General features: G+C 41.5%; 1 protein-coding gene across 1 annotated transcript in view; it reads left to right on the top strand.

Annotated features, from left to right (window-relative positions):
• The window catches only part of LOC119466801, a 36,722-nt gene extending 34,692 nt beyond the window's left edge, over positions 1-2,030 (top strand). The window contains exon 5 of the mRNA XM_037727425.1: positions 1,570-2,030. Within this exon, the coding sequence (XP_037583353.1) occupies positions 1,570-1,664 (95 nt within the window). The 3' untranslated portion in view covers positions 1,665-2,030. The remainder of the gene's footprint in view (positions 1-1,569) is intronic.
• Positions 2,031-18,298: the final 16,268 nt, after the last annotated feature.

The following is an 18,298-nucleotide window of genomic DNA, read 5'->3' as shown; positions in this document are numbered from 1 at the left end:
AAAAAAGGCTGAATGTTTGTTGAGAAAATAATGCAGAGGTTAAGAGTTGCAAGAAGCTGTTAGCACTCCTACGGTTGCAGGGACAGAGGGAAGAGGTGATATTGCTGGTGCCCAGGTGCTGGGCCCACTGGTGGAAGTTAGAACCGGCAGCCGTCCTGGGTGATGTTGCCGGGGTATCTGAGAAGAAGGTAAGGGGGCTATGGAGCTGGAACCACAGAGAAGACAAAGCCATTAGCAGAAAATGTTGCTAGAAGCAGGAAGAAAAACAGCTACTCGAGTTCTTCCTTCTTCCTGTCCTCCAGCCTTGCACCAGTGCCTGCCAATTGAAGGAACCTACTGAGAGCCAGTGGGAGAGAGCCGGGAAATGCATGTCTGAGGCATACACAGTGGAAGAAGTATCTGGGGCCCCAGGACAAACTGGCAGTTGACAGCCGCATAGGGGCCTTTCAGAAACGAGTCTTGTCAGAAATGTGACCTTTTCTGGGGAGAATTGGACTAGAAGCGAGAACAAGACCTGTTTTCTGGGAATTCCGTCTATGGAAAAGTCGTGGTGGTATCCGCCGGAGATGGGCAGATGACGGGGGCTGAGGAAGCCTGACAAGGGGCTGCATCTCTGCACACATCCTGGTGGAGGGGGTTCCAGGCTGAGCAACGAGTCAGTAAAACCCATGAAAACAGCACAGAGGAAGGTGTGTCAATAAACCATAAACCAATATTTCCTACAAGCCTGGTTAGAAGAGGAGGAGGGGACCTTTGGCCCTTTCCTTCACCCTAAGCGGTGCCATCAACGCCACCGCCCTGGATGAGTATCAGTTTCCTTACCAAGGTTCTTTCAAGCTCTTGGCACACAAGACCATGGACACAGGAGAGTATTGTCAGCGATGCCTCGTGGCTACGTTTGGGTATTTAATCAGGCATTGAACTTGCTGGAGGTTTTTGGAAGTCTGGCCAGGTGGCCTATTGGAAGGAGACCTCCTCCTGCGCTTGGTTCTCTGTGCCTGAGTTGTCTGCTGTGTATGCTATAGGAATGGCCTCAGCTGTGGAAATGCCATGAATTCTTTCCCCATTGGCCGCGCAGCGGGTAATTAGCATTATAGAGATGTGGCCAGGAGATGGCAGGCCTTCAAGTCTGCGGGTCGTATCAGGGAACCTGTCACACTGCCTGAGCGTTTGGATTCAGGGCTTCCTTCCTCCATCCTGACAGAGGCACATTTCCAGGGATGATGTATGTGTTCCAAGCACAGCTAAAATTGAGGCGGTTAGGTCTGTGGAAGTGCTGTGGGCCACCGTCTCCTGCCAGGGTTTGCAAGACCCTGGGAGTGGCTTCCTTCCAACGGGCCATTAGCTTTCCCCTGAAGCGCTTTGAGGCTTCTCTGGAGCCAGCTTCCCTTGGCACCGCCGGGCTGGAGGAAGCTTCTCCCACTGCACTTCTCTGGCAAGCCTCACTGATTCACTCTGTCTTTCTCTGAGCCTCGATGCTTGATTCTCTCTGCAGCTCGTAAGCAGGCCAATAATGAGAAGCCCTGTCGAGCTGGGCCTCATTAAGACTTTCTTATTCTGTCTTCCCAGGACGTACTTTATTCAGCTGGGTGCTGAAAAACAGTGTTGGAAATCAGGAAACGGAACAAGGCCTCATTTCACACTCAGAATGTGGGTTGCAGTAGTCACTTCCTGTGCTGATGGGAAAGAAAGGATCATACAACCTTTTGACTTTTGGATTCAAGAGAGAGGTGTTGGCTCGTCCCGCTAACAGGTATTCCTCAAGACATATTTTGGCGGGTTTATAAAATTCAATATGTATTTCTAAGTCAGATATATTTTGTTGCGATCTGGCCCTTGGACAAAGTGAGACCCTGGCAACTGATGTTTATGGCTTTCCATAGACCCTTTCAGATAACATTTGCATAGCATTTTACTTCAGCTATTTCACGTAAGTGGAAGATTTTGCCACAAAACTGAAATAAATTTTAAAAAACCCTGCATTCTTAAATTTTGTATGCATCCAAAGGTATAAAAATATCTACATAAAAGATGAAGATGAGAAACCCATTTGTGATGGAAAGAAAGACTGTTCACGCTTTGCCTTTAATTTCTTTTTTCCGTATCTGGAAAGCAATCAGAATTTTAATCTTTCCTTGGGCTCCTCCTGGATTTGGGGAGAAGATAAAACCTGAAAATCTCAACCCAAACCTGCATGTGTTCACCTGTATACCTTCTGACGCTGGCGGAAGGATCACACTGCACAGGCTGCTGAGCCTGCGGGAGCCCCGCTTTTCAATCTGAACCTCTTTGTGAATAAATTTGCCGGAAAGGTACCTGGCCACTCGTACAGGGGGAAATAAACCAACTAAACATGACATTGGATTTTTCCCAGATTCTTCATTAATGATGCTGCTGCATCGCTTTACTTTTTCAAATACATTATAAGTTTGAGCAGATATTTAATTCTTCTGAGAATGATCTCCCAAGGCATGACTGCCTCTTTTCATTTTTATCTGGACCCTGCCCCATCTATAGGATCACGTTTCTGATTAGAAATGTTGCTGAATATCCCCTCAAAATAACAAATATGTATGATATAATTAGATATACTTTATATATTTTACATATATGCATGTACACTTGTGTAAGGAATTTATTAGTTTGGGTTAAATACTATTTTATATATGCTGTTTCATATAACACATTGCAAATGCTTCCCGTGACATTATATTATCTTCAACTCATGGTTCTGATGGTGATTTAATATCATATTTATAGCATGTCTGAACCATATTTATTTAATCATTTTCATGGTGGATATTCAGGTTGCTTTCAAAGGCTTCTTGCTGTCATAAATAATGCTTACCATGAACATCTTGGCACGTATATCTCTTTCCAAAATGTTTGATTATTTCCATACAATAAGTTCTTATATGATGAATTAGAAATTCACACTTTACGAGTGCATCCTGATTTATTCATGCAATCCCTTATTAATTTGCATTTAAGACTAATTATTAATAAAGGCAATAGCAGGGGGATATGTATTATTTATACATGGCAATAACTCTTCTGAGTGCTTTGGCATAGGAACTCATATGTTGCCCACAATCACCCCGTGAGATAGAATCTATTGTTACCTCATGTCTTAAGTGAGGAACATTGAACTGTAGGAAGATAAGGCAGCTTGCTCAGGAGGGTTCAGTTTGTAAATATCAGATTCAAATTCAGGGACATGGCCACCGTATATTTGCTGTTTATTTGGTTTAATATTATAAGTGATACTGCAGTTAATATGCTTGAGTTTTAATCTTTAGACCCTCAGTAGCATCTATGAGGCATGACTTTTCATTTTTATGGAACGGAAGATTATAGAAGTGTAAATGCTCTACCACAGCATTATTCTCATTTTCACGGAAATGATGGAGATATCTGAACGTCTCCTTGACAGGCTTCCCAAGTAGATGAAACATGAAGGGACGATGGAAATAAGCAAAAGGTTCTCAAGTGTCAGCATGCCACATTCCACAGGCTGGATGTCAAAAACGGTTTGGGCTGATGGGCAACTTACTGTGGGTAAGGTTTACACACAAACCATATTGATTCCCGTTTTTCTTTCCTTTAAGAAGCGGAAGAATCGACAGTTTCAGAGATGGAGACTGTTGAGCCACAGTATCCACTAGTCAATGGTGAATCCAACGTCTCCCTTTATACAGGGTCTGATAGAAGTCATTGGGGAATACACTGTACTTGAGTTTTCACTGTTGGTGAAAGCAGTTTTGGGAAGTGATGGGTAGACATCAGTTTGTATACATTACATTAATTATTATGTCTTTGCTTTTCCTTTTTTGTGCAGTTGCAGACTGTCAAGGGATTGGATTGTGGATTGCATTGGTGGTTTTCCTCAGTATCCTCATCTTTTCCACAAGTTTCGACGTATCTAATGCAGAGCACCACTTCTTCAAAGGATCTCCTATGAAACCCCCTAAGGAACTCAGTCTGCGGATCTGTGTGAAGCCTCAGGACCTGCCACCTCCCACTACCTAGTGGCCCGTTTTCATCTGAGAAGATAATCCCCCAGAAACAAGCTCACGCTGACTTCCATGTTCTTCAGATACATGGATAATTTTCCTTTCCCTTAGAATTAAAATCCTCCATTCTACTTTTTAGAAAGCTTTTTTATTTTGGAATAATTTTAAATTTAAAGAGAAGTTGCAAAGATGGTATAGAATGTTTCCTTATACATCTTATCTGTTTTCCCCTTTTATTAACATTCTACATGACCGTGGTATGCTTTTTCAAACTAATGACCCAACACTGAGGCATGACTATCCACCAAACTCCAGATTGTACTGGGATATTGCCAGTTTTCCTATTAATGTTTTCTTTCTGTTCCTTATTCCTCTTTTTGTTATATTAGTTAAATAGTTAATAGAACATATAGTTAACTATTTAATTAATAGAAACCAAGATGCCAAATTGCTTAACTGTCGTATTTGCTTAGTTTCCTCTGGTCTCTGGCAATTTCTCAGTCTCTCCTTGTTTCAAATGATCTTGATGGTTTTGAGAAATGGTGGTCAGATGTTGGAGAATGCCCCTCTTTTGGGAGCATTTCCAATTTCCAATTTCCTCATGATTAGACTAGACTTTGGGTTATTTTTGTAAGAGGGCTACAGACTATATGCAGGCAAATGATTAGAAATGTTTTACTATAAAACTCTATTTATAGGCACTGAAATGTAAACTTCAAGTATTTTTCACACCACACACTAAATTCTGTTTATTTTTATAATTATTTAAAAACGTAAAAGACAAAACAAAGAAAAACAAACTTTCGTCGTAATTCACCAGACAGACAAAACTTGGAGGTTATGCTTTGGCCCATGCAGCATTACGCGGACCATTGGTATAGAGTAACACTATCTTCACTTTTTATTCTAAAAATAACTGAACAGATATGAAGAAATAAATAAGACTCAGGTATGCAGATGCTATTTATGGGGGTGAGGAAGCAGCTCATTTTATAGTAAGTGGCTAAACGATGATTTGTTATTAGTGTTGTTGTCTTGCCTATTAATTTTCAGGAGTATACATCGCCGTCTGTAATGTGCATTGAGGGCCTTAACGCATGTATGTGCATGTCTGTATGTGCATGTGTGTTTGTGTGTGTGCGCCTGTTTGTATGTGCATATTTTTATATGAAACATGAAACTTAGCAGAAACTTCATGGCAGACATGGTCCCCACTACTGGTCCACAGGGAATGTGTAGCCGCTGTTGATGGAAATAGCTGCCAGATACCGCCAGGTACAGCGGTTAGTGTGGCCTCTGGGAACAGGTGATGACTGATGAATGTCCTCTGCTGTCAGTGCCAGGTCTGCTGAATCTGACCATCTCTTCTTGGTGCTATCCTGACACCTATGTGATGTGTTCTGGGGCTGCCCCTTTGGTAGCCAAGGCTTTCCAGCCTTTCCTGTCATTCTCAAAGCCAAGCAATTTCCTTCCTATACATTTTCTTTCTCATAAGAGAGACAGAATGGCTTTCTATTGCTTGAGGGAATCAAAGAAAAATAACAATATTCTCCCTTGATTGTGTGACTACATGGATATAATTGTGCAATTCTGTTTATTTTCATTGTATCATTTTGTCAATAGCTTCATTCTCCTGAAACACTGAAGAAAAAATCATGTCATTCATTTTTGCGTCTAAGGCAAATGTGCATTTTCAGTAACCTAAGTTTACTTCTCTCTAAATTGTGGTTGAGATCACCTGTTTGTATCTCTTTATATTCAGAGTGATGTTCCCAGGAGGCATGATAATACAGCAATGGACAAGGACAGGAGCCAGAGACAGTCTTACCATCTTCTTAAAATGTGTGGATGGGACAGTGGAAAGAGAAGCCACATTGGGGTTGGGCATGCGGAGATCTGGTCCTAACTCAGTGTGGCTTTTGCCAAGTTCTTTTGCTTCACAGAACTCTAGGTTCTTAGCTGTCAAACAGGAACCAGACCATCAGATCCACAGAGGCTTAACCCATGCAGGAGCCTTCAAAAACTTGCCATGGCCTGTGTCAATGTGAGGTTGCTGGATGGTTATGACAAGAAATGACATTAAATTCACTGTGGTAACATTATTCCTGAACTGGGATAATGTGTTTCAGCGATGAATCACCCAGGGCATTACTGCAGACATATTTCCACTTTGAAAAGATGTGTGAGTGTGTGTCTGTGTGTAAGAGGGAGATTGAAAAGTATAAGAGTGTGTGTGTGTGTGTGTGTGTGTGTTTTAATTTTACACATCTTGGCCAGGTGCAGTGGCTCATGCCTGTAATCCCAGTACTTTGGGAGGCCGAGGTGGGTGGATCGCCTGAGGTCAAGAGTTCAAGACCAGCCTGATCAAGATGGTGAAACCTCATCTCTACTAAATATACAAAAATTAGCCAGGCTTGGTGGTGGGTGCCTGTAATCCCAGCTATTCAGGAGGCTGAAGCAGGAGAATTGCTTTAACCCAGGAGGCGGAGGCTGCAGTGAGCCAAGATCACACCACTACACTGCACTCCAGCCTGAACTGCAGAGCGAGACTCCATCTCAAAAAAAAAAAAATTGCACATCTTACATCTTCCTTTAGTTTGTTTGAAAGTCTGTTTTGCTTGTGGTTTCCATTCCTGGAGGTCCCATGAGTTGTTAGTGGAGAAGATGGAACTGATGTGTCCCACCCTGGGAACTCCTGTCTTCAGGGACGGAGCAGCTGCAAACATCTCTCTCTCTCATCTGATTCCACTGTTTCTTCCACATGTACACACCATGGGAAATATTGTTCAATCAGTATTTTTCTTTAAATCAGCTCATGTGCTTATTTACATGAATTTACCTAAAACAGAAACTGGGTATTCCTTCTGTAAATGAAACAAATTAAACTTCCTGGCTATAAATAAAGCGTAACAATAATAATCATGCCAAAAACCTTCCTCCAGTGTTATGAAGTTCAAGTTAGGTGTGAAGATTCCTGAAGGCTCTGATCCTATGTTGTAGTTGGTCCCATTAAAAGGGGATGTGGGCAGGAGTTCGAAAGGGTCAAAGACATAGTCCCCTCAATTGAGACCCTTCCTAAATTCATCAGAAAGTTTAAAAAAGAGTTTTCCCTCATTTTGTTAATTACGTTTACATATTAATATAGATTAACACTTTATTTGGTAACAGGTTTTTGACATGCCCCTGAAGTGCTCTCATGAGCTGGCAGTGGTTTCTTTCCTATATTATGCGAGCTCCGCTCTTGACGGAATTTTGTCCTTCCATCACACTTAAAACGTCTTCTTCTCTACAGCTCCCTCTCCTTTCCAAGTGCATACCCATAGATTGGATTGCATGTAGAATCCTAGCATATCGGAAATGAAAGAACCTCGGAAATTGTTTTCATCAAACACCTCATATGCCGAAGGCAACATGAAGGTCCAGAAGCAGAAATGATTTGTCCAAGGATGCAACACTCATCTGCAGCAGAGGGAGGCTGAGCTCTGCAGACCTAGCACTGAAGAAGCAGCCCCCTTGGACAAGGATTAATAAAGAAGTGACTTTATGAGTCGGTGGCTTCATAAAAAAATGACGCAGATTGAGAAATCGTTTAAACAGTGATCTCTACTCTATATAATTACGATTTCCTTTTAACTTAAAAACATGGGCCCGGCCTAGTGACTCACACCTCTAATCCCAGCAATTTGGGAGGCCGAGACGTGTCGATTACCTGAGGTTGGGATTTCAAAAACAGCCTGACCAACATGATGAAACCCCATCTCTACTAAATACATAAAATTAGCTGTATGTAGTGGTGCATGCCTGCAATCCCAGCTACTCGAGAGTCTGAGGCAGGAGAATCACTTGAACCTGGGAGGCAGTGGTTGCAGTGAGCTGAGATTGCGCCATTGCACTCCGCCTGGGCAAAATTTCGTCTCAGTAAATAAATAAATAAATAAATAAATAAATATTCATTCTCCAGTCTTTTGATGTGTGGAGCCAAGGTTTTTATTTGCAGAAGTCTGTGGGGTTGGCATGATCTCTTTCAGCCATAAACCATAACCTTCTTAAAGGGTCATTGGCGATATCCAACTGTTTTTACTCAAATGTGGAGCAATTACTTAAAGACACTTCAGAATCAATCAGAGGAAGGTACCCCTCCAGAGCTTAATTTTCCGTTGTGTTTTGAAGTTCTGTTGTCGATACCTAATTTGTCAGACATGTTTTTAGTCAAGTAGTTTTGTAGAATCATTCCGCAGCATTTATGCTCCTTTCCATAGAAGCAGCTCAATCTGCTCCCTGATTTATATAATGTAGATTAAATGAGGGCAGTGTAATAATGACATAACAGAGGCTGGTACTAAGCTTGAAGCACCCTTGACGGGAGCAGAAATGGCCTGGCAGCTGGAGAGAGAACCAGCACCTAGAGCGAGCATCTCCTGCGGGACATGGAGGAGAATGGAGGGTGTGGGATCACCTGGCAAGCAGGTTAAGTGGCAGTTGTTTCAAAAGCTTCTTCTATCATCTTTCGGGGTACTACAGATGATCTTCGGAAAACTCAATCTGATGCTGTAATAGACTAATGATATGAAAATTAACAAGCAGAACCTAGAAATTATACGATTCTTAATATTTGTGAAGTATCTGCCCAGCCAGATGTTGATGAAGGACAGAGGATTAAGAGGAAGTCTTGAGTTACAGGCACCAAAGCACCTGCTGTGTGGATTCAATTCTGGGCAATATGGCCCCAGGGCTTGTTCCTCCAGCATTTCTATTATTCGCTTTCTGTCTCATAGGCAAATTCATTTATGTGTCTGGATCAATAAAGGGAGGGATTGACTGGGATAGAGAAACATAGTTTTAGGATGTGGCTCTCCAAAATTTCTGTGGTTCAGATGTGAGATCTCATGTGATGGTCTTAGGCAAAGATAATTTTATTGATTCTCAACATTTAAACACAGGAGGGCTTCTCACACCTCCTAAAGGTAGGTGGGGAGGAAGGGGATGGAGATGGCCTGGAGACATTCGGATTGGAGCTCAAGATCAGTATTGCAGACCCCATCCTGTGACATAGACATCATGGATAAGTCCTCTGAATGTTTGGAGCTTTTATTTTCCTATTAGATAAAAGGAGAATTATAGCTTCCTGTGGAGGGGACAGGGGTGATTTGTGAGGATCACAGCAGATAATGCACACCAACATTCTTTGAAAAGCATCAAGTACTGAACAATGTCTAGCACAGCTATTAGTGATAGTGACCATGTTGGGAGTCCAGGCTTTCTTCCATGCAGCTAGAAACAGTTTTATTGTGTTACTTTTAGTGTCACACCTGTATACGCTTGTTTGAGCAGGTATTAATGGTCTGGAGATGCCAGGCTCAGGCTCATGGTGGGCCAGTTGATGTAATTTGTTCTATAGTAGCATAACTTGACAATAGCTAAATGCCATGAAATGAATTGAGGATGGGGGGTGGGAGTCAAGACGCTGCCTAACCCCACCCCACTGTTGGAGAGTGACATCCAGCCTGTCCCCAGCTGATGGCAGGTTGTGTAGGAGAAACAAATTCATTAAAACAGAAGCACAGCTGCATGCCCATGATCATTTCAATAAACTTACTGTCTAGCTCTGCACTTGATCCTCCTCTGATAATACTCAAGAACTAGAACACCAAAGTTTGCTTGTTTTAAAGTTAGCTTGTTTTAAATCTGGTAATTAACATCTGTTTTGCTTGCACTAATGGTTTCTCGTGGAAAGGATGCATGCATTATTAAATGTTGCTTACAGAAAAGAAAGCGTTTTGTGCTGGTTAAGAGTTTTTGACTACAAATAATAGAAAACGATACCAAAGCTGACTTAAGTAGAAAAGTACTTTAATGCTTCCTGTAAATAATAGGTCCAGGGTAGCAACGTATTCAGTAGTCATGATAGACACCGTGCCTGAGGCCCATTGTACTATTAAACAGTTCATGAAAATATTTTAATTTTTATTTATTTTAAAATTAGAAGACATAGCACTATAATAATATTTTAATCTACAAAGCGAAAGCATCTGGAGCACCGAAAGTTGTAACTTAGCCCTGAGGGGTCAAGCTTCATTTGCTATCAAAAAAAATACCAAACTCCTTTGATTCCTCCTGCCACCCCCTCCCCGGCCCCCGCTCTCTCTTCTTTTTTTATACCCACTGTTGACATTTAAAAACAGGCTTTTCCGGCCAGGCGTGGTGGCTCACGCCTGTAGTCCCAGCACTTTAGGAGGCGGATCATGAGGTCAAGAGATCTAGACCAGCCCGGCCAACATGGTGAAACCCTGTCTCTACTAAAAATACAAAAACTGGCCAGGCATGGTGGTGTGGGCCTGTAGTCCCAGCGACTTGGGTGGCTGAGGCAGGAGAATTGCTTGAACCCAGGAGGCAAATGTTGCAGTGAGCTGAGATTGTGCCATTGCACTCCAGCCTGGTGAGAAAACGAGAGACTCCGTCTCAACAACAACAACAACAACAAAGCCAGGCTTTACTTCACCTCCTACTGTCATTTACTCTGCTCACCCCACGGTAGCTCCCTCTTATATTATTTCCCCATATTCCAAGGCTGTTTCTGCAGCAGGGTCTCTGCCCTGGATCTTCTCTCTGTCTGAAGTACCTTCCTTTCAGATAACTTTCTCATTTCACTTGCTCCGGGAGTATTCTTGGCTTCTCAGAGAGACTTTCTTTGATATGTGAAAAGGATGATGAATGAAAGATAGCTGCACCAGCCCAGACTTCACAACCTCCCATGGGAAAGCGTGAGACTCTCAAATGTAGAAGACCCAAGAGAGTCTCTCCAGTGCTCCTTGGCTCTCGCGGGGTCCCATGCCCAAGGCTGAGCCAGCCACTGGGGAGAGAGGCAGGAACACACTGCTTAGCTGTTATCATCTACATTTCCTCTCCAGCAGAGGCTGAGTTCCACATGGCAGAACTGAGAGTTGGAGAGGGCTCGCTCTTCAGTGAGAAAGAAGATACAGCTACCAGGAAGGAAACAAGAGTGAATGTACCTGCAGGACAAAGACAATGCACGTTTCTTCATTTCCTACTCTAGAATTTTCTTTGATTCGTTTTGTGCATCTATTTTGCTTCACATCTGTATTCTGGTAGTTGTTCATATTATATTTATCACAAATTCAACCATTGAACATTTTAATTTTTTTTCTTAAAGTGAATTGGTAGTACCTATGGTTGTTTCTTAAACTTTTATTTTACATTCTGGGGTGTATGTGCAGGATGTGCAGGTGTGTTACATAGGTAAACGTGTGCTACGGTGGTTTACTGCACAGATCAACCCATCACCTAGGTATGAAGTCCAGAATCCATTAGCTATTCTTCCTGACACTGTCTGTCCCCCCACCATCCCCCGATAGGCCTAGTGTGTGTTGTTCCCTCAATATGTCTAGGTGTTCTCATCGTTCGGCTCCCACTTATGAATGAGAACATACAGTGTTTGGTTTTATGTTCCTGTGTTAGTTTGCACAAGATTATGGCTTTCAGCTCCACCCATGTTCCTGCAAAGACATGATCTCTTTCCTTTTCATGGCTTCATAGTATTTCATGGTGTATAGGTATCACATGTTCTTTATCCAGTCTATTATTGATGGGCATTTGGGTTGATTCCATGTCTTTGCTATTGTGAGTAGTGAATAGCATCTGTTTTAATTTTAAAAATTAAAACAGTTTTAGAAGTAAAGGAGACTATAAAGACATATAGAAAGAATAATGTTTTGACATATTTTGGAGAGAACTAGTTTTAATGAAAACAAGAATGTGAGAAACCCCAGGAATCTATTTCACCTTGCAGCTGAAGAGACTATCTTATCATCATAAGGACGATTGTGTTGTCACAGTGTTTTGTTGAGATCACTACAGGATTTTCTGAAGCGCTTGGAGATAGGAGGATGTCTTCTCAGGGGATAGCTGCAGAGTTTAAATTTATCAAAAGACTGACAGATGAAATATCCAGGGAGCTTGTAAGAATCAATAAGCAGATGAGTCTCTCAGCATATATGTGTGAGAATGATGACTGCAGTGTTATATCTGGGAGATGTGTGCTTTGAGGCAATGTGAGTACCCACCAATGGGAGAGTGGAGTAGTAAAAATGTGCCATTGGCAAACTGTCCAGCATCGTGCCATGGTGAGAAACAAAAGAGTAGATGTACAAATAGAAACATGGCTAGGTGTTTTAAAAAAGGTGAATTAAGAAAGAAGCATAATGAGTATATTATTTACCCCAAATAGCAATATATATTTTGACAGAACACACAGACAACTCCACGACTGTATCAAAATATATGTTAATTTTATGTATGTAGTTGGCAATAAAGAAATGGAAGTAGTCGCAGGATATGTGGGGTTTTGTTTTGGTTTTTGGTTTTGTTTGTTTGTTTGTTTGTTTGTTTCTGTTGTTGTTTTATGAGACAGAGTTTCACTTTTGTTGCCCAGGATGGAGTGCACTGTCAAGATCTCGGCTCACTGTCAGGTCTGCCTCCTGGGTTCAAGAGATTTTCCCACCTCAGCCTCCTGATTAGCCTGGGATCACAGGCACACACAACCACGCCCGGCTAATTTTTTGTATTTTTAGTAGAGATTGGGTTTCACCATATTGGTCAGCCTAGTGTTGAACTCCTGAACTCTGGTGATCCACCTGCCTCTGCTTCCCAAAGTGCTGGGATTACAGGCATGAGCCACTTCACCCAACCTGGGTGTGGGTTTAATAAGGAATAACGACTAGGTGATCCACTTGAAATCATTAATGTTTGATTACTTTTTTATCTTACAAAAGTGGCAATTTTACATAGTTCAACATAATGAGTGAATGAAAAAGGATTCTTTCACAGACCAATAATAATAACATGCCCTGAAAGATAAATGAAGTGAGACTGACCCTTTGCACCTTTGTTGAAAACATAAATAAATAAAGTGCAGATTCTCTGTAAAAAATATGTTTCCGAGACTTAGTTTTATCTTGCAGTTCTATTCCACTGAATAAATGGACTTGGTTCCATTTTGCAATTTTATTCCACTCCTTCTAAATGTTGCTGTAGAATAATCAAATAATAGATGGTCCCACCTGCTACCACAGAAAGCCACCTGGATGACATCCGGAAGACATCATCTGAAAAAAATGACTAAGTTATTTTCTCTTGTTGACTTCAAACCCACCAAGTTAAATACAGAAAGGTACAGATGGTTGTAAGAGTAATGCTATCTTCCGGCAATTGATAGATTGTAGTGGTATTTATTCATTTTGCATTTTAAGAGAAAAGCAGTTTTCCTCTGCTTTTATTACAGTGTGCTTACAGATGTGGAAGGGATCCAAAGGAAGACAAATGAAGGATGAAGCTTTCTGTTGCTCCATGGGTCTGCCTCTCTTCAGTGACTGCTCACCACCATGAGAGCAAGCACTGGGGCCTGTCATTTCATAGAGGTCTTGAAGCAGGACAAAAGTGCCTAGGTAAGTCATGTGGGATATGTGTCTTATCTGTTAAGAAACAGAGATTAGGAATCAGGATGACATAAAAGAAAAGATACAGGGACAGAGTCGGTGTCCTGGGTCTGAGTCCTTCTATGTAACCAACTTTACAAATGGACTTTTGGCAACTTTCTTCCCAATTAGACCTTAGTTTTATTGCTTAAATAAATTAATAGTCTGGAGTGAAGGAAACCCAAAATCTATACTAAGCTAAAGCTTTATGTGTTTATTTGATGGGTTAAAGAGGGTCTTTTTTGTTTTTATTTTTTTTTTTTAAGAGGCTGGGTCTCGCTCTGTCTCCCAGGCAAGAGTGCAGCAGTGCAGTCATAGCTCACTGCAGCCTCAAACTCCTGGGATCAAGTGATCCTCACATCTCAGCCTTCCAAGTAAATGGGATTACAGGCACATACGACCATGCCCAGTTTTTTTTGTTGTTGTTGTTTTGTTTTTTTCTTTTGTTTGTTTTTGTTTTTTTGGTAGAGATGGGGTCTCATTATGTTGCCCAGGATAGTCTTGAACTCCTAGCCTCAAGTGATTCTTCCTGACTCAGCCTCCCAAAATGCTGGTATTAGTCATGAGCCATGCACTCAGATCTTCCCTGTGTTTATAAGTATAATAAATTCAAAGAAGGTCGTTGAAGAGAAGCGATTGATGGATCATAGCATAAGAGGCTCCTCACCACTCCCTGGATCCCATTGCCTTTACTACGGGTCCACGGTCCCATCTCCCAATTACTGGAGCCAGTGACAGCCTCCCAGATTCTGTTTCTTCATCTGTGAAATGAGATTTTCTTAACCATATTTATCTCATGTGTTTTCACTTGGTATGATGTCTGGTGGTCTACAAACTGCCAAAACAGTAGCTATTTTTATGTTGAAAATACTCCCTCTGCTCCCAGTAAACATAGTTTAAAGTCGCATTCCTTTAGCCACTGGTAAGTTGAGGCATCTTCTACAAACATTCTATTTTCCATTTATATTTTGCCTTTAGTAAATGGTCTATTTATATTTGTTACCCATTTTTTTTCTCATTTGGTTGTTTAGTTTTCCCCATTATTTAGTGTATTATGATATTAAGTGTTGTTTTTCCTAGTGCATGTGCAGAAGATGAAAACGGACAGCAAGTGATGTGTAAATATTATCACCAAGAAGTGCAGTGTGATTGTCTATCCCTGTGACCTAAGCTGACCTCAAGGTGTGCTTTGGCCAATGGAATATGGCAGAAGAGCCATTGAACCACTCCTGGGCCTGGGCTTCAAGAACCCTTGCCACTTCAGATTGCCCTTTTTAGAAGGTCTAAACCCTGGGCGGCGGGAGGGGACCTGTATTCACTCTCTGGAGTTTGAGAAACCACATGGACAGAGAGACCTGGCCAACATCAGCTTCCCAACTGGGCTACCAGATGGCTGCAGCCATACGAGTGACCCAAGCTAGGACAGGTGGAAGAACCAGCATGCTAAGCACAGCTCAAAGTATAACTCCAGATTCAGAGCAAATAAAATGACTGTTAAGCCACTATGTTTTTGGGTATCAGCTATGCAGCAATAGACGACTGATCACACATACACACAAACACACACACACAAACATGAAGTCCTTCTGTGCCTGTGCATACACATTTAGAATTATTATAGGAGGGGGGATTATTACTGAGATTTTGGGGGACAAAAATTTTAGCCTCTATTTTGTGTGTCTCCTTATTGCTTGAGTTTTTACAATAAGCAAGCATAATTCTTTACATAGACAACGTTTTTTTTGTTGTTGTTTGTTTGTTTGTTTGTTTTAAAGATAACAGTCTGGTTCTGTCAACTGGAAACATATCTTCTTCAGGACAGTGATTTTTGTTACTCTGATTTTTTTTTTCTCTCAAAATGTTATCAATGCTATGAGCTTCTAAAATCTGATTTGAAGGTTTTGAAATACAGGAATTTATTGATCATCTGTATTTTGGCTGGATCTTTCTTGGCTTGAGCAGAAGATGTCATCATTTAGTTTTAACATATGTAAAAGGAAAATTTTAAGAGTGAAAAGCCCAGTGATTAATTTAGGAAAATATTTCACTGTGTGTACAATAGTATAATTGCTGAAAGGGATTATACTATCAACACTATTTTGACCTTGCTATTTTCACTTCAAAATATGTTTAGACAACTTTCCATGTTGACACATTCTACCACATCAATTATATAGAGATTCTATAATCTACATCATATAGCATTGTATAACCTATCAACCAGTTTCTTGTTGATGCACATTAGGTTTTGCAGGTAGCATTTCCTAATGCAAACCATGCTTCAGTGAACATCACTGCACACAAATTTTGCATTTTTGCCATTGGTCCTTAAGGTCCTTCTGCCAGGACAGAAGTTGAACGTCTATATTGCTATATTGTTTTTAGGTTTTCACTCCCATGGACAGGATCTGTTTTCTCATTCCCCTGTGAAATCTGGTAGGGGTGACAGAGAGACAAATGTGTAGAGAATAACCAGCGTGCCTGGTATTCAAAGAGACCCACAAATACGAGGCATGCTGGTTATTCTCTGCTTGTTTCCACCCCATCCCCTTGCAACTCTTCATCATACCTTGTGCCCAGGGACTGACTCCTACAGGTGTCCTCACCCAGGCTCCTTTATCAGCTGTGACAAAGGGCTGTGGTCAGTGTTGGCCAGCAGGAGGCACCAGCGGGAGCTTGGAAGGGGGAAAGAAAAGGATTGGAGGTTTATTTCCCACTTATTTTCTGCTTTGGCAACGTGGTTCTGGCAATGGCCGCATCCTTTCAGGACTACAGCCCCTACCACACGGCCCCTCTGCCTTGGAAGTAGCTTTCAAGAGCCCCGGCAACACCATATCCTCCTCCTGGACCTTCAGATCCAGGGATGATAACAGCTTTCTGAAGACACCAGTTTCTGGGTTCCTCAACACCCTTTTTATTCTTCTTAACCCTGTAAATATTCCTTTCAAACCCCCAATACTTTATGGAAATCTATCCCATAAACGCATTTGAGTGGAATCTTATTTCCTGCTAGCGCCACTACTGATTCACCCGGCTTGTGTGCTTGAACTTAATTCTGTGGGCAGTAGGCAGAAATAAGGAAAGGCTGGATTTGGTCATCACCCTTGGCACTACCTTCCTGCGGTAGCCATTGAAAGAATGGATGGATCAGCTCGTACAATACCACATACATGGGGGCTTCGAAACATTTAAATTATGTTGCTTGTGGAAGGACGTGAGTATTGCTTCAGTGACAGTTCATGAATAGGTATTGGTCTTTTAGTAGAAAGGCCTTTTATTCATCGAATACTTCAATACAGTTGCTTCAAGGAATTTCTAAGAACTTTCCATGTGCAATATTGTTGAAAAGTTGTTAAGAGATTTTAATTTATTGAGATTTATTTAAGTTGTGACAGAACCTGACATCCAATAGCCTCCTGAATTCTGTTACCTTCTCTGCTACAAATTTTTCACTTGGTTGAAGAGCAGCAGTGAATGGCCAATCTTTACCTCAAGTTTTTAAAGCAAAAATAGTCGGAAAATGGATCCTGAGACTATGATGGTTTGATTTAGCAAACGCATAGAGCTGGGTGGAAGAGAATGAGATTTGGTGTTAGTACTGTAGCCATTTCAGGGAACCATTGTGAGATGTCAAGTTCCTAGCAGGATTAGGTGTTCCAGGAAAGAAGTAATAAACCTCAAGAAAATAGATTAACCTCTATTTTGTAGGTAATTTACACGTTTTTACTGCACCTTTCACTTATTCCTTGAAATATAGTTAAACACTCACTCAAATTATAAGGCAAGTCAAAGGCTAGAGTACAGAGAAGCATAGGGAGTCTGCCTCATTAAGAATGCTCTGCTGTCATTGGTTATATTAATTTCCAATTGCGCTATAACAAATATTCAAAAATTTAGTGACTTAAAACGCTAGAAATGCATTACCTTCCAATTCTGGAGGTCAGAGGTCCACATTAGGTTTTGATGAGCCATAGTCTAGGTGTTGGCCACATTCCTACTGGAAGCTATAGGGAAGAACGCTTTCTTTCTCCAGCTTACCGAAGTGGCCCGTGTGCTCTGTTTTGTGACTCCTTTCTCCATCATCAAAGGCAGCAGCATGGCCTCCCAATTTCCCTCTGACTTTCATCCCCGTGTCTCGCTCTTTCACTTGTAAGAACCTTTATGATCATGTGGGGCCTGCCAGATTACCCAGAATCTTCTCCCCAGCTCAAGATCCTTAATGTCGTTATGCTTATAAAGTTACTTTTGATACAGAAGGCAACGTATTTACAGGTCCTGTGGATTTGAACACAGACCTCTTTAGGGACCCATTGTTCTGTGTATCGCATGTAGCATATCACATTTGATGTTGCAAACAACAAAGCTTCAGATTATCCCAAGGAAGGGATGTATTGACTCACGAATTGGAAAGGGGGCTTCAGGAAGTGAATCTGGAGATACCTCTATGTGGACTTTTATATCTATACTGTGTCTGTATCTCTATCCATCCATCCATCTATCTTGAAATACTATCTGGTCAAAATCAGTTTATCATTCCATGGCTTTTCAGCTCGTATATTTTGCTCTTGTGAATTAGATATGGCCATTTCCTGAGATACTCACAGCCTAATGGGGAAAATGAACCTGTCTGTTTCATGACACACATAAGCAAAGGGAGCATGACAGAGGAGCAGCGCCTGCAGCAGATGGAGCAGAAGTTGGAGCAGCTTGCTCTTACGTCCTCCCAAGGTTCTTGATGAACATGTCCCTTATAAGCACCTGCGACATTCTGTTTCAATAATGAGCTTGTTTCTC

The sequence above is a fragment of the Cebus imitator genome, unplaced genomic scaffold (genome assembly GCF_001604975.1).
Source record: "Cebus imitator isolate Cc_AM_T3 unplaced genomic scaffold, Cebus_imitator-1.0 Scaffold230, whole genome shotgun sequence".
NCBI classification, from domain to species: Eukaryota; Metazoa; Chordata; class Mammalia; order Primates; family Cebidae; genus Cebus; species Cebus imitator.
Note: the sequence above shows the minus strand (reverse complement) of the source record. Positions and strands in the feature narration are given on the sequence as shown.